We start from the raw sequence: 14,953 nt of genomic DNA, 5'->3' as shown, positions 1-14,953 counted from the left end.
CATGCCCCACTGTGCTGGAGAACCTTGGCCCTGGTCCCTTCTCCCAGCCAGGGCAGAGCCTTGGCAGGTTGTCCTCCAGCCTGCTTTTAATTGCCCCCATGGCAGGGTACTCACTGCTGCTGGAGCCAGCCCCATGGCATTGTTCAATTTTTCCTGACCAGCTAAGATCAGCTCCCTTTGTCTGTGGTGCGGTGGCCGTGAGGTCCACGCATCTCTTCTTCTTTTCTTCTTTCTAGAATATGTCACATTTCTGACAGTTACCCCCAACCTGACCAGTGTCTACATTGCCAACCACAGGCCTCTCTTCACACACTTGGGTGAGTTGACTGGAGGACTCCCACCCAGTTAGCTAGACTGCAAAGGTGCAGAGCACTGTGGCCAAGATGCCCTCACTTCTGACATCACCCGCAAGTTCAGGGGGTTCCCCAAACCACCCTCAGGCTTGATAATTGACTAGGAAGACTCCCAGAGCTGAGAGCTGTGGCACGTGGCTGCGGCTCTTTCCAGAAGGACACAGGTTAGAATTGTCCAAGGGAAGAGATGTAGGCAGAGTCTGGGAGGGTCCAAACAGGAGGCCTGATGTCTCAGGGATGTGACACCCTTCTAGCATTGGAGCGTGGCCATACGCATGGAGTATTGCCCACACAGAAAGCCCACTGAGTGGGAGTTGAGAGTTTTTCCTGGGGTTTGAGTGCAAAGACATGATTGACTAATTGGCCAGGTGGATACTCTCAGTCTCTTGGTGACCCAAAGCCCATATCCTAAATCACATAGTTGGTCTTTCTGGTACAGCCAGCCTCTGCCCTAAAGGAGGACACTTCTGCCTGGTGTGACCTGTGTTTCCTCTTGGAAGCCAACAGCAAAGGCCGGACTTCTCTTTGGGCAAGGCCCGCTTCTTTGGTATTGAGGGCCACAGTGGGTCTTTCTTTCTGGAGTGTGCCTGCACCTAACCTTTGAAGCCTTGGTTGCTGGCACTTGCCATGGGGTCCCTGAGCCCTGAGTCTGTCGAGTTCTGTGTGTGAGTGCACTTGGTCATGGCACTCACCAGGTTGTGGAAAGAGGCACAGAGCCTCCGCTGTGGGGAAGCCTCTGGCTCAGATGCCTGCGGCTCCTTAGAGGGGGGCTGGGGACCCCGGGAAGGAGAGTCACTGACATGTGCCTGTGAGGAGGATGGGTGCTCAGCTCCACATGGCTAACAGGGCTGGTTCCCCGACAGCGGTGAGGATCGGAGGGCGCTACGTCGTGGCTGGGAAGACGAGCATCTCCCCTAACACCACCTACCCCTCCCTTCTGGAGGATGGCCGTGTCGAGTACAGAGTGGCCCTCACCAAGGACCGGCTGCCCCGCCTGGAGGAGATCCGCATCTGGGGACCCCTCCAGGAAGATGCTGAGATCCAGGTCGGCAGGAGAGCCTGGGGGAGGCCAGTGGGGGCTTCTTTTTGGGGGCTATGGCTGCTTGCTCGTTTGTCCATCTATCCATTCCCTGATTCTTTCATTTATTCATTCAGCGGTCACTTACAGGGGACCCACTATGTGTTGGGCCCTGTGCTAGGCAAAATGTAGGTAGCTCCTCCAGGGGCTTAGGGTCCCACAAATATCCAAATGTGCCTGTGCCCAGAGCCCGTGGGAGAAGGCCCTGCAGTTCTGGGATCAGGTAAGGTTGGAGGGCCCAATGCAGGGGTCCGGGGCTCCCTGGGAAAGAGTGATGGAGCTGAGGTGTCAGATGAGCAGATATTGCTGGGCCAAGCAGGGAAGGAAGCGTATGGCTGAGGGAACAGTGTCAGCGTGGGAGGGATGAAGGAAGGTCCTACTGTGTGGGTTTGTGGGGAGATGAAGGCATGGACGCATGTGCAGTGGCATCTGGAGAGCAGGCCTTGGTGCCGAGGAAGCTGAGAACGCATGCTGGCTCTCACTGCTTCTTTGGTGCAGTGTGTGTGGGAACCGGAAGGCCTTGTTCAGGAGTGTCCTCAGTGACGTGTGCTCGCCCATGTATGTCCCGATTGGTGCTTTGCTGAGGAAGGCACGTGGAGGGTGGAGAGATATAAGTGCAGGCTGAAACAGACCTGAGAACCTTGGGAGAGGGGCCCAGTCTCAGCGGCCCCTGCTTGCTGCTCCAGCAGCGTCCTCTGCCCCTACAGCAGCCAGAGACAGCAGGGCCTCCCCCAGATCAGGCCAGGACGGGCCAGAGCAAGCCCCTGTGAGCGGCTTATCCCTTCCCTTCCCCTGATATGGCTCCCTTCCTCCCCTCCCCTTACCTGGGACATTGTCTCCAGATGCTGGCTGCTGATTGGCTCTCCCATCATCCTCTGCAGTGTGTAAAAAAGCAGATTCCCGGGTCCTCTGCATATTCCCTGAATCAGGACTTCCCTGTGTTGGGCCTGAGAAACTGCACCGTAACCAACACAGGCTTGCGGCACTGGCCAGATGTGGGCATCGAGGGGGCAGGTGCGGAATGTCACCTCGCCCTGGGCTCTGGCCTCCAGGCTGGCCTCTTTCTTGGGCTGGTCTTGGGCACAGGACCCAGTTACCGTCCTGAAGAGCCTTAGGCCCAGGAACCTGCTGAAATTCTTCCCAGTGCTCTCTGGGCCAGGACCAAGCCAGTAGCCGGCCACAGGTCCCCAGGGATCCAGATTCTTCCTGCCAACCCTACTGGCCTCAGCTCTGGCTCCAGAAGCACTTTCTGTGCTGGCCCTGCCCTAGCCCTTCTTGGGCTCCTTAGCCCAGCCTAAGGTGGGCCTGCCTCCTCCACTGCACTTTATCCTGTCCTCAGCCAGCTTAGGGAACCTTCTCTGTGCTGCCCAAATACCCTATCCCGTAACCCACCAATGACTTGGTAATTACCTCCCCCAGCCCCCTATCCCAACCCATTGAGAGCTCCTTGCAGCTCAGCCAGTGTCCTGTGCACTGTGCTATCCCCAGAGCCTGGTACAGGTCAGTGTTGGTGATTGCTTGTTGTTATTTTTGTCTTTGTTGTTTTTTGAGAGAGGGTCTCACTGTTGCCCAGGCTGGAGTACAGTGGCACTATCACAGCTCACTGCAGCCTCGACCTCCTGGGCTCAAGTGATCCTCTCACCTCAGCCTCCCAAGTAGCTGGGACTACAGGCATGTGCCACCATGCCCAGCTAATTTTTTAACTTTTTTATAGAGATGGAGTCTCACTATGTTGCCCAGGCTGCTCTGAAATTCCTGGGCTCAAGTGATCTGCCTGCCTCAGGCTCCCAAAGTTTTGGGTTTACAGGCATGAGCTACCGTGCCTGGCCAGTGATTGCTTGCTGAACGAAAGATAATAGGGATGCAAGAAGAAGTTGGAAGGCTTCCCAGGGGAGGTGGCCATGACAGTGACCCTCAGGGAACCCACTGGACAAGGCCTGAAGCTCTTTGTCTGCAGGTTTACAGGCGGTATGGCGAGGAGTATGGCAACCTCACCTGCCCAGACATCACCTTCACCTACTTCCAGCCTAAGCCGCTGCAGGCCTGGGTGTGGGCCGCTGTGCGTGGGCCCTGCTCGGTGAGCTGTGGGGCAGGTGAGACCTGGGGAAGGCTCGCCCACAGCACGGCTTGCTCCTGCAGGGAGGCGGCCTAGCCCTCTCTCTTCCCTCCCAGGGCTGCGCTGGGTAAACTACAGCTGCCTGGACCAGGCCAGGAAGGAGCTGGTGGAGACTGTCCGGTGCCAAGGGAGCCAGCAGCCACCAGCGTGGCCAGAGGCCTGCGTGCTTGAACCCTGCCCTCCGTAGTGAGTGTGGTGCTGTCTGCGCAGCTACAAGGGGGAGAGAGGGTTCCGCTGGGGCTGCTGGGCTCTGTCCCTGGCCTATGGGGCCCATATGGCAGGGCCGGGCTGAGCTGCTCCTGTGCAGGCTCTCATTACCCCTGACCACAGCCCTGCGAGGGGGGCTCTGTGAGTGCCCCCATTCTGCAGGTGAGGACACTGAGGCTTGGGGCAGACATGGTGACAATGTCAGCCCAGTGGGACCCACACCTGCTGCCACCTTGTCTGGGCCACCGAGCCCTCTCTTGAGCTCAGGTGCTCATGGCGAGATGGAGGTGATTGCCTACCTGGAGGGTTGTAGGGAGACTTGGGGAGCTCCTGGTGCAAAGCCCCTGGCTGTCACCACACCTGATGGGGCACACTGTTAGGGACAAGGCCATCCCTGCTGGGTGCAGGGCAGGGCAGCTGCTCACCAGCCTATGATTCGGGTGTCCTCAGGCTCAGCCGTCTGTCCGGCAGCCTGGGAACACCTGGAGAGGCTAGGCTGGCCCTAGTGCCCATTACTTGTCCCAGACCAGGGGAGTACATCAGCACCCGCCACCCCATCACCCCAGGCCAGCCTAGGACCTGGCCAGGGTCCCGACGCTCTGTCTCCTTCCTCAGCTGGGCGGTGGGAGACTTCGGCCCATGCAGTGTCTCCTGTGGGGGCGGCCTGCGGGAGCGGCCAGTGCGCTGCGTGGAGGCCCGGGGCAGTCTGCTGAAGACATTGCCCCCAGCCCGGTGCAGAGCAGGGGCCCAGCAGCCAGCTGTGGCGGTGGAAACCTGCAACCCCCAGCCCTGCCCCGCCAGGTGAGCCCAGGGCTAGGTGGGGCTGGGAGAGGGCCTCCCTGGCAGAGCTCGTCCCTGCGCTGAGCCCCATCTTTCTGAGAATCCCCTCCTCCTGAGGCCTCCGGCAGGGCCTCACCATCCAGGGTGATGGGCGGTGTCACCTGGCGGTTTTAAGTGCCGGTGTCAGAGTTCTTACTACCCAGGAGAGCCTGGGCCCATTGTTTCCCTCTGTGAGCTTCCGAGCCCCTGCTCTGAAATGGGGATGCCGACCTGCCTGGGGAGGGGAGGCTTCGAGGATGAGGTCAAACTGAACAGAGTGGGAGATGTCACTTTCTCATCACCACCATCTCCCCCGTGCCCACGTGGCTGCGTCTCATCCCCTCAGTGTCCAAGTTGACAGTGGCTTATCATCCTGCCCTGCCACTAACCAGCTGAGTGACAGGGCAAGTCCCCTCCTCTGTGAGCTTTAGTTTTGCGACCTGTCTGGTGGGAGGGGATTGGTCTGGGTTATTGGTGGCCCACTCATAGCTCTGGACTCCTTTCCCCGCCTCCTCATCCGTGGCAGACAAAGCAATCACCAGTCTTCCCCGCTGAGGCCAGATAGGGCCTCAGAATCCTTCTCAACACAGCTCTCCAGGCAGCCACTCCAGCGCAGGGCTGACCCACAACTGAAACCCATTGGCCACCCTTGAACCTGGTGATCCGATTCCATGTGGCACCTGTTTCTCTGCACCTGCTGTGGTGCATGGAGTCAGTGATTGCCTGGCTGGAAGTCGGCCTCTGCCTCTGGAGGGTAGGAGGGATGGGTTCTCTCTTTTTTTTTTTTTAAATACAGAGTTGTTCTCTCACCCAGGCTGGTATGCAGTGGCATGATCTTGGCTCAGTGCAACCTTCTGCCTCAGCAAGTGTGTGCTACCAAGCCCAGCTAATTTTTTTTTTTTTTTGAGACGGAGTCTTGCTCTGTCCCCCAGGCTGGAGTGCAGTGGCGCAATCTCGGCTCACTGCAAGCTCCGCCTCCCAGGTTCACGCCATTCTCCTGCCTCAGCCTCTCCGAGTAGCTGGGACTACAGGCGCCCGCCACCATGCCCGGCTAATTTTTTGTATTTTTAGTAGAGACGGGGTTTCACCATGGTCTCGATCTCCTGACCTCGTGATCTGCCCGCCTCGGCCTCCCAAAGTGCTGGGATTACAAGCGTGAGCCACCGCGCCCGGCCGCTAATTTTTGTATTTTTTGTGGAAACAGGATTTTGCCATGTTGCCCAGGCTGGACTCCAACTCCCGGGCTCAAGCAGTCTGCTCACCTCAGCCTCCTAAAGTGCTGAGATTACAGGTGTGAGCTACCGTGCCTGGCCAGGGATAGGTTCTGTCTCTGCACCCTGGGTGCAGGTGGGGTGCCTGACTGTTGAGCAGTGAGTGCTTGTTGAATGGGAACCTGCTGGCTGATGAATGGAGAACCCAGTGCTTCAGGGAGAGACCCTGAGCTTCACTTCTCTGTGGGGCCCCTCTTTGGGCTCCTGGATGTTGGGGAGCAGGTCCGCTGCCTCCCTGCCCCTAGCAGCTGGGCTATACCTTCCCCTGGGTGGCAGAGGCAGGGCCTGATGACTGGCTCATGCCATCCTCAGGTGGAAGGTGTCAGAGCCCAGCCCATGCACATCAGCTGGTGGAGCAGGCCTGGCCTTGGAGAACGAGACCTGTGTGCCGGGGGCAGATGGCCTGGAGGCTCCAGCGACTGAGAGGCCTGGCTCCGTAGATGAGAAGCTGCCTGCCCCTGAGCCCTGTGTCGGGATGTCATGCCCTCTAGGCTGGGGCCATGTGAGTGCCCTGGGCATGAGGGTGGCTGGGGCTGTTGAGTCCTTTACCTGGCTGGGAGAACGAGGAGCACCCGTTGCCACTGTCCTCCAGGCCAGAGCGAGAACACCGTCCTTCTGTGGGAATGCTGTCTGAGGGCCACCCCTGCTCAGACAAGAAGTTTAGAAAGAGGGCTCAGGGCCCCTGGGGAGGCTCCCATTCCCCTTGCAAGCCAGGCTGAGAGAAGCATCTGAGGAGAATATAATGCAGCTGCTATGCAGAGAAATGCTGCCAGGCTCCTGCCCAGTGTCCAGATGCTGGAGGCTGACTGGCCTTGCTCTCTGGCCTGGGTGCTGGCAACCCTTGCCCCTCATGGCTGGGGGGATTGCAGGGCCAGGCATACTCCCATGTCCCACTCTTGGTCCCCAGGTCTCGGCCAGGCCCACGGTGAGCACTCATGCTGCTGAGGAGCCTGCAAAGGTGGGGTGTGCAGCAAGGACACCCGCTGGGAGACCGGGGAGCCAATCTTGCCAAGGGAGCAGGGGAGGGAGCCGCTGGTGCGCACACACCGCTTCCTGCTCTCTCTGCTGCCTCCTGAGAAGATCGGGCCGGGGGTTGCTGGGTGCTCAGAGGAGTCCCAGACCCACCAGCTTGTTGCTGTTCCCCACAGCTGGATGCCACCTCTGCAGGGGAGAAGGCTCCCTCCCCATGGGGCAGCATCAGGACGAAGGCTCAAGCTGCACACGTGTGGACCCCTGTGGCGGGGCCGTGCTCCGTCTCCTGCGGGCGAGGTGAGGGCCCCCGGGATGCTCCGGGGGACCAGCACTCATGGTAACTCTCCTATCCACTTGCATCTTGCCTCCTTCTAAAAAGCATTTGAGGTGGATTGCAGAAAATCCAGACTATATGGGAACACGCGGTAATATACAAGGAGACTAAGCATAGTAGCTGACAGCCACTTCAAATGTGGGCGTTGATTGGCTGAAAGGTAGGAAAAGACAATAACGCCCGGCAGTGTGGCACAAGAGCCATTCCTGACAGCCCCAGCAGAGCAGCCAGGGGGGCCCCAATTGATGACCCGAGCAGAGAAACCTTAGCTTTAAGACACACAGCGTTCTTCTATTTTCCCAATCTTGTTTTATGGTAGTATAACACAGATATTATAAAATTTACCATCGTGTTTCTCCCTGTGCAGGTCAGTGGCACAGTAACATTGTTGTGTGGCCATCACCACCATCCTCTCCAGAACTTTTCCAGTTTCCCAAACTGGAGCTCTGTCCCTGTGAAACACGAACTCCCATTTCCCCCTCCGCAGCCCCTGGCAACCTCCATTCTCCTTTCTGTCTCCAAATTCCACAATTCTAGGGACCTTGTAGAAGTGGAATCATATAGCATTTGCCTTTTCGTGACTAGTGTTCACTGAGCGTGATGTCCTCACAGTTCATCCATGTTGTAGCATGTGTGAGTGTTTCCTTCTTAACGCTGAAAAAGATTCCATTGTGAGTGTATCCTTTACATGTTTATCCATTTATCCATCAGTGGACACTTGGCTTTCTTCCACATTTTGGCTATTGTGAATAATGCTGCTGTGAACCTGGGTGTGCAAATACCTGTTTGAGTTCCTGCTTTCAGTTCTTTTGGGTGTATATCTAGAAGTGTGGTAGCTGGGTCAGATGAGAATTCTATGTTTAATTTTTGTGGAACTGCTGGACTATTTTCCCCAGTGGCTGCACCATTTTACATTTCCACTAATGGTGCATAAGAGTTCCAGTGTCTTCCCATCCTTGCCAACACTTTTTATTTCTGTGTTTTTTTTGTTTTGTTTTGTTTTTGTTCTTTTTGAGACAGAGTCTCATTCTGTTGCTGAGGCTGGAGTGCAGTGGCATGATCTTGGCTCACTGTAACCTTCGCCTCCGGAGCTCAAGTGCCCAGCCAAGAGATTTTTTTTCTTTTTTCTTTTTCTTTTTTTTTTCTTGAGACTAGAGTTTTCCTCTGTCACCCAGGCTGAAGTGCAGTGGCGCGATCTTGGCTCACTGCAACCTCCGCCTCCCATGTTCAAATGATTCTCATGCCTCAGCCTCCTGAGCAGCTGGGACTCCAGGTATGTGCCACCACACCTGGCTAATTTTTTGTATTTTATTTTATTAGGGGGTTTCGCCATGATGGCCACGCTGGTCTCAAACTCCTGACCTCAGGCGATCCACCCGCCTTGGCCTCCCAAAGTGCTGGGATTACAGGCATGAGCCACTGAGCCTGCCTATTTCTTCTGAGGATATTCCTAAAGGAGAGATTTGAGAAAACTGGCCCTAATAACATCTTTATGATAGACAGAATCAGAGATTTTCATATTGTGATTTTTTTTTTCTTTTTTTTGAGACGGAGTCTCGCTCTGTCGCCGAGGCTGGAGTCCAGTGGCACGATCTTGGCTCACTGCAACCTCTGCCTCCTGGGTTCGAGTGATTCTCCACCTCAGCCTCCTGAGTAGCTGGGATTACAGGTGCACACCACCACACCCAGCTAATTTTTGTATTTTTAGTAGAGACGGGGTTTCACCATGTTGGTCAGGCTCATCTCGAACTCCTGACCTCGTGATCCGCCCGCCTCGGCCTCCCAAAGTGCTGTGATTACAGGCGTGAGCCACTGCGCCTGGCCCATATTGCAATTCTTATAATGCCTCTCAATCAACAATAACAGCTACCATTTGTCAAGTATCTACTATGTGCCAGGCACTTGTTATCTTCCCTTTTAAAAGTCTTTATAAATGACTCTGCAAGGTAGATGCCGTTATCTTTTTTTTCTAAATCTAAGATTCAGAGGGTTAAATCAGTTGTCTGAGGTCACACAGCTGGTAAGTGGCAGAGCTGGGACTGAAACCCATGTGGGCCTTATGTGCTAGAGCTGTCCAGTGAGCCCGGGCTGCGGTCCTTGCTGAGCCCGCCCCTTGGGGCTCTGGGTCTCTGCTTCGTCCACGCAGGCCTGATGGAGCAGCGTTTCCTGTGCATGGACTCTGCCCTCAGGGTGCCTGTCCAGGAGGAGCTGTGTGGCCTGGCAAGCAAGCCTGGGAGCCGGCGGGAAGTCTGCCAGGCTGTCCCATGCCCTGCTCGGTGAGTGAGGGGAGCAAGACTGTGCAGGGGAAGCCTGGCCTTGGGGTGTAGCCTCCTACGGAGTGCTGGCCTTCTCCCTGTAAGTGGGAGACCCGAACCTTGGCTCCATGCCCGGTGACCTGTGGAGGGGGGCAGGTGCCACTGGCTGTGCGCTGTGTGAGGCTGGACCATGGCCGTCCCATCCCCCTGCCTCACTCCAAGTGCGGGCCAGAGCCCCAGCCCAGCCCCTTTGAGGACTGCAGCCCAGAGCCCTGCCCTGCCAGATGGGCCCCTTCCCAAGGAGACGGTGCTAGATCTGCATCCTGGCTCTTCCCTCACCTCCAAGCCAGACCTTTTGACCCTCAGTGTCCTCACCAGTGGGAGCAGGTCATTTTGTGCCCCCAGAAGACTGGGGCCGTTTAATGAAAGGATTAGATGCATGTGAAGTACATACTAAATGCAATGAGTGTAAAATGCATGCTAGATGCAATGCATGTAAAGTACATTGCACAGGATCTGGGATGCTGTGGGCGCACGTGGTTGCTGGTGTGTTTCTTCATCTCCTGCTCTTTGTGGAGCACCTAGGCCCCGGGGCCGTCCTGGAGCTAGGGGACACAGCAGAGAGCAAGGCAGACAAATGTCCCTGACCTCCTGGAGCAAATGCAGGGGGAAAGGGGGACAGATAATAATAGGACAGAGGGGGAATGCAGTTTGATGGATGGTGTTCAGTGCGATGCAGCCAAACACAGCAGGAGGGGAGGAGGGGAGGGCTGGCGGGGTGGGTTCCAGGGCGGTGGTGCCGGGATCACTGTTCAAGACAGACATGCAGGGCCCTTGGGTGCCCGGACCCCTGCCCCCCACTATCTCTGGGACACGACATCTGTCGTTTGCCCTCATCTTTCCCTTCTGTAAAATGGGTTTGTCCAAATGTTTTGTCCACTCTGCCAAGCCTCTTGGTGAGGACACAAGGGGGCCTCCAGAAAGACAACCTCTCTAGGCCCTTCCCAGCTTCCTGTCTCTTCCTAGTCTGGCGAAATGAAGGGGAGACCTGGCTCCCCTGGGTTCCCAGGCCCTGGGGCTCTTTGGGGTCCCTGACTCCAGTCTGCTCCAGGTGGCGGTACAAGCTGGCGGCCTGCAGTGTGAGCTGTGGGGGAGGGGTCGTGTGGAGGATCCTGTATTGTGCCCGGGCCCATGGGGAGGACGATGGTGAGGAGATCCTGTTGGACACCCAGTGCCAGGGGCTGCCTCGCCCGGAACCCCAGGAGGCCTGCAGCCTGGAGCCCTGCCCACCTAGGTGAGTCAGCCGGTGACCGGAAGGGCAGCTCCTGGTGTGTGCGGATGCCAGGCCAGGCGCTGCGGTGTGCGCCTGTAATCGCAGCTACTTGGAAAGCTGAATCAGGAGAACCACTTGAGTCCAGGAGTGCAAGTCCAACCTGGGCAACACAGTGAGACCTCATCTCTAAAAAAAAACAAGACGGGGCCACGTGTGGTGGCTCATGTCTGTAATCCCAGCAATATGGAAGGCCGAAGCGGGTGGATTACCTGAGGTCAGGAGCTTGAGACCAGCCTCGCCAACATGGTGAAACCCCATCTCTACTAAAAATACAAAAATTAGGCTGGGTGCGGTGGCTCATGCCTGTAATCCCAGCACTTTGGGAGGCTGAGGCGGGCAGATCACCTGAGGTTGGGAGTTCAAGACCAGCCTGTCCAACATGGAGAAACCCCGTCTCTACTAAAAATACAAAATTAGCTGGGTGTGGTGGTACATGCCTGTAATCCCAGTTACTCGGGAGGCTGAGGCAGGAGAATCGCTTGAACCCAGGAGGCCAAGGTTGTGGTGAGCCAAGATCACGCCATTGGACTCCAGCCTGGTTAACAGCAGCGAAACTCCATCTCAAAAAAAAAAAAAAAGAAAACCCACAAAAATTAGCTGGGTGTGGTGGTGTGCACCTGTAATGCCAGCTACTTCGGAGGCGGAGGCAGGAGAATCGCTTGAACCTGGGAGGTGGAGGTTGCAGTGAGCCGAGATGGTGCCGCTGCACTCCGGCCTGGGCTACAGAGCGAGACTCTGTCTCAAAAACAAAACAACAAAACAAAACAAGACGGCGTTGGGGGTTCAGTGGCCCAAGAGCCAGTCTGTAAGGAATAGGGCTACCTGGCAGGCTGTGCTAGGTGTGGGAGGTGAAGTTTAAGCACCATGCAGGCAGGGTGCAGTGTGGGGAGGCCTGGGGGACAGACGAGGCAGCATTTGAGCAGAACCTGAAGCTGTGAGCACCAGCATTCTGATGTGGAAGACGGGAGGTATGGAGGTCCCCGAAGGGACACACACACCCACACTAGGACACGGGACAGAATCATGTTCAAATCTGTGGGGTCTGGAGCCCGGTGGTAAAGGGCGAACATTTGCCTACCTCATTTACAATTCTTTAATGGTTTCTTTTTGTAGGTTTGCATTTTTAGTAAAGAAATACTTTTCTATATCATACAGAAACGTCCAGAAAAGAATGTAACAGACATGCATGCTCCAGCACTCAGGTTTAATAGATAGCACCCTACTGCTATGTTTCCTTCCTGTCCACTTACTTTTATTTATTTATTTATTTATTTATTTATTTATTTATTTATTTTGAGACAGAGTCTTGCTTTGTTGCCCAGGCAGTGATGCAATCTCAGCTCACTGCAACCTCCACCTCCCGGATTCAAGACATTCTCCTGTCTCAGCCTCCTAAGTAGCTGGGAATACAGGCACCCACCACCACACCCAGCTAACTTTTGTATTTTTAATAGAGACAGGGTTTCACCGTATTGGTCAGGCTGATCTTGAACTCCTGACCTCAGGAGATCTGCCTACCTCAGCATTCCAAAGTGCTGGGATTATAGACGTGAGCCATCGCACCGGCCAGTCTCCTTAGTTTTAAATAAATCCAGTTACAGATAGGATTTCACTGAAATTTAGGCTGGTCATGGCTCATGCCTGTAATCTCAGCACTTTAAGAGGCTGAGATGGGTGGATCATTTGAGCCCAGGAGTTTGAGACCAGCCTGGGCAACATACCAAAACCTCGTCTCTACTATAAATACAAAAATTAGCTGGGCATGGTGGTGCATCCCAGTATTCCCAGCTACTCGGGAGGCTGAGGCAGGAGAATCACCTGAGCCTTGGGAGGTCAAGGCTGCAGGGCGCAGAGATCACGCCACCACTGCATGCCAGCCTGGGCAACAGCGTGAGACCCTGTCTCAAAAAAAAAAAAAAAAAAAAAAGATTTTACTTAAATTTAAACCCTGTACTAATCTGCGATTTATTTGGAGTATGCTGCAAAGTAGGGACCAAGAGATTTTTTTTTTTTTTTTTCTTGTTAACCAGCATCTGTTGAACAAGCCCTGATGCCTCCAGGTGTCTCCTTGATAGTATTGGTGTGTGTTAGAATCTATGTCTGGGCTTCTACTAGGTTTTTTTCTTCTTTTTTTTTGAGACAGAGTTTTTCTCTGTCACCCAGGGTGGAGTGCAGTGGCGCTATCTCAGCTCACTGCAACCTCCGCCTCCTGGGTTCAAGTGATTTTCATGCCTCAGCTTCCCGAGTAGCTGGGATTACAGGTGCCTGCCACCACACCCAACTGATTTTGTGTTTTTAATAGAGACAGGGTTTCACTATGTTGGCCAGGCTGGTCTTGAACTCCTGACCTCAAGTGATCTGCCAGGTTCTGTTTTTTGTGTTTTTTTTTTCTAGCTATTCTATTGCCCATACAAAATTGTTTTAAATGTTGTAGCTTTATAACCATTTAACATCCGTGTCACTAGTGTGTCCTGATTTCTTTGCCTATGCTAAAGTCCCTTGGCTGTGTGTCTCATTTATTTTTCCATATCATATTTAGAGATGATCTGGGATTTTATGGGAATTGCAGGGTTTTTCACATTGCACACTGCCTGCATGGTGCTTAAACTTCACCTCCCACACCTAGCACAGCCTGCCAGGTAGCCCTGTTCTCTACAGACTGCCTTTTGGGCCACTGAGCCTCCCCTCACTTTTTTTAGAGATGGGGTCTCACTATGTTGCCCAGTCTGGACTTGAATTCCTGGGCTCAAGTGATCCTCCTGCTTCAGCCTCCCGAGTAGCCGGGATGCAGGAACACACCACATGAGCTCTGGCTATCCCTCTGACGTTGCTGTAGCCATGCTGGCCTCATGGTCCTGGAACATTCCAGGGATACTCCCCTGACTTAGGGCTTCTGTGCTAGCTCTTGCTGCCTGATGTCTTCTGTGGATATCCTCGAGGCCATGGATATCCCTCCTCCAGGCTCGGCTCAGACACAACTCCAGAGTGGCCTAGAGCCCTCCCTGAGCATTGATCCAGAACGGCATGCTCGTCCCTCCTGTGACGCTCTGCTTGGCACTTTGGGAGGCTGAGGCGGGAGGATCGCTTGAGCCCAGGAGTTCTAGACCAGCCTGGGCAACATAGTGAAACCCCGTCTCTACAAAAAATACAAAAATTGGGTGTGTGTGGTGGCTCATGCCTGTAATTCCAGCACTTTGGGAGGCCAAGGCGGGTGGATCATGAGGTCAGGAGATAGAGACCATCCTGGCTAACACAGTGAAACCCTGTCTCTACTAAAAATACAAAAAATTAGCTGGGTGTGGTGGCGGGTGCCTGTAGTCCCAGCTACTCAGGAGGCTGAGGCAGGAGAATGACGTGAACCCAGGAGGTGGAGCTTGCAGACAGCTGAGATTATGCCACTGCACTCCAGCCTGGGTGACAGAGCGAGACTCCATCTCAAAAACAAAAACAAACAAACAAAAATTACAAAAATTAGCCAGGCATGATGGCACACGCCTGTAGTCTCAGCTACTTGGGAGGCTGAGGTGAGAGGATGGCTTGAACCCTGGAGGTTGAGGCTGTAGTGAGCTGTGATCGCACCACTGCCCTCCAGCCTGGGTGACAGGGCGAGACCATGTCTCAAAGAAAACCATTAAAATAAAATAAAAAATAAAATTTCTGCAATGCACATGACAGCCCCCACAGCAAAGCAGCATCCAGTCGCTCATGTCAGTGATGCCCAAATGGAGAACAATCCATGCTCCGAGAGGGGGTGGGGTCTGGTTTGGTTCACTGCCACCTCCCAGTGTCATGTAGAACAGTGCCAAGCCACGGAAGGCATGGGTCCAAGAGGCAGCGCTGCAGGGTCATGGGGGAGCACAGTATTGCGATGAAGATCCCAGCTCCCTTGCAGGCTGCCTGGGTTCGTGACTGGGCTCTGAAGAATGCGGGCTGTAATTAGTTATTGATTGATTACAGATCAACATGGGCAGTATTAAGGTCCTCGGCCTTCCCTTGCAGAATGTGGGGTGTTGAGATCTGTCTCCTGTTACCCAGGGGCTCGCTTCCTGTTGTTGTTACTTGGGTCCATAGGCAGCCCCTAGGGTGCTGACAGGTGTTCTGTGATAAAGGCGACTAGAGGGGGATGTGCAATTAGGGAAACAGGGGCCTCTTTCCCCCAGGGCCTTTTGGTAGCTCTCCTGTGGCCGTGAGCCCTGGCCCCAGACAGGAGGGGCC

The 14,953-nt window shown here is 54.9% G+C and overlaps 1 protein-coding gene across 1 annotated transcript in view; it reads left to right on the top strand.

Annotated features, from left to right (window-relative positions):
* ADAMTS13 (ADAM metallopeptidase with thrombospondin type 1 motif 13) overlaps positions 1-14,953 on the top strand; it is a 41,488-nt gene that overhangs the window by 21,401 nt on the left and 5,134 nt on the right. Inside the window, exons 16-24 of the mRNA XM_063636786.1 lie at positions 237-317; positions 1,217-1,398; positions 3,389-3,524; positions 3,604-3,733; positions 4,370-4,555; positions 6,157-6,346; positions 6,993-7,113; positions 9,297-9,426; positions 10,517-10,699. Coding sequence (XP_063492856.1) covers positions 237-317; positions 1,217-1,398; positions 3,389-3,524; positions 3,604-3,733; positions 4,370-4,555; positions 6,157-6,346; positions 6,993-7,113; positions 9,297-9,426; positions 10,517-10,699 — 1,339 coding nt within the window. The remainder of the gene's footprint in view (positions 1-236; positions 318-1,216; positions 1,399-3,388; positions 3,525-3,603; positions 3,734-4,369; positions 4,556-6,156; positions 6,347-6,992; positions 7,114-9,296; positions 9,427-10,516; positions 10,700-14,953) is intronic.

Source organism: Symphalangus syndactylus, chromosome 3 (genome assembly GCF_028878055.3).
Source record: "Symphalangus syndactylus isolate Jambi chromosome 3, NHGRI_mSymSyn1-v2.1_pri, whole genome shotgun sequence".
NCBI classification, from domain to species: domain Eukaryota; kingdom Metazoa; phylum Chordata; class Mammalia; order Primates; family Hylobatidae; genus Symphalangus; species Symphalangus syndactylus.
Note: the sequence above shows the minus strand (reverse complement) of the source record. Positions and strands in the feature narration are given on the sequence as shown.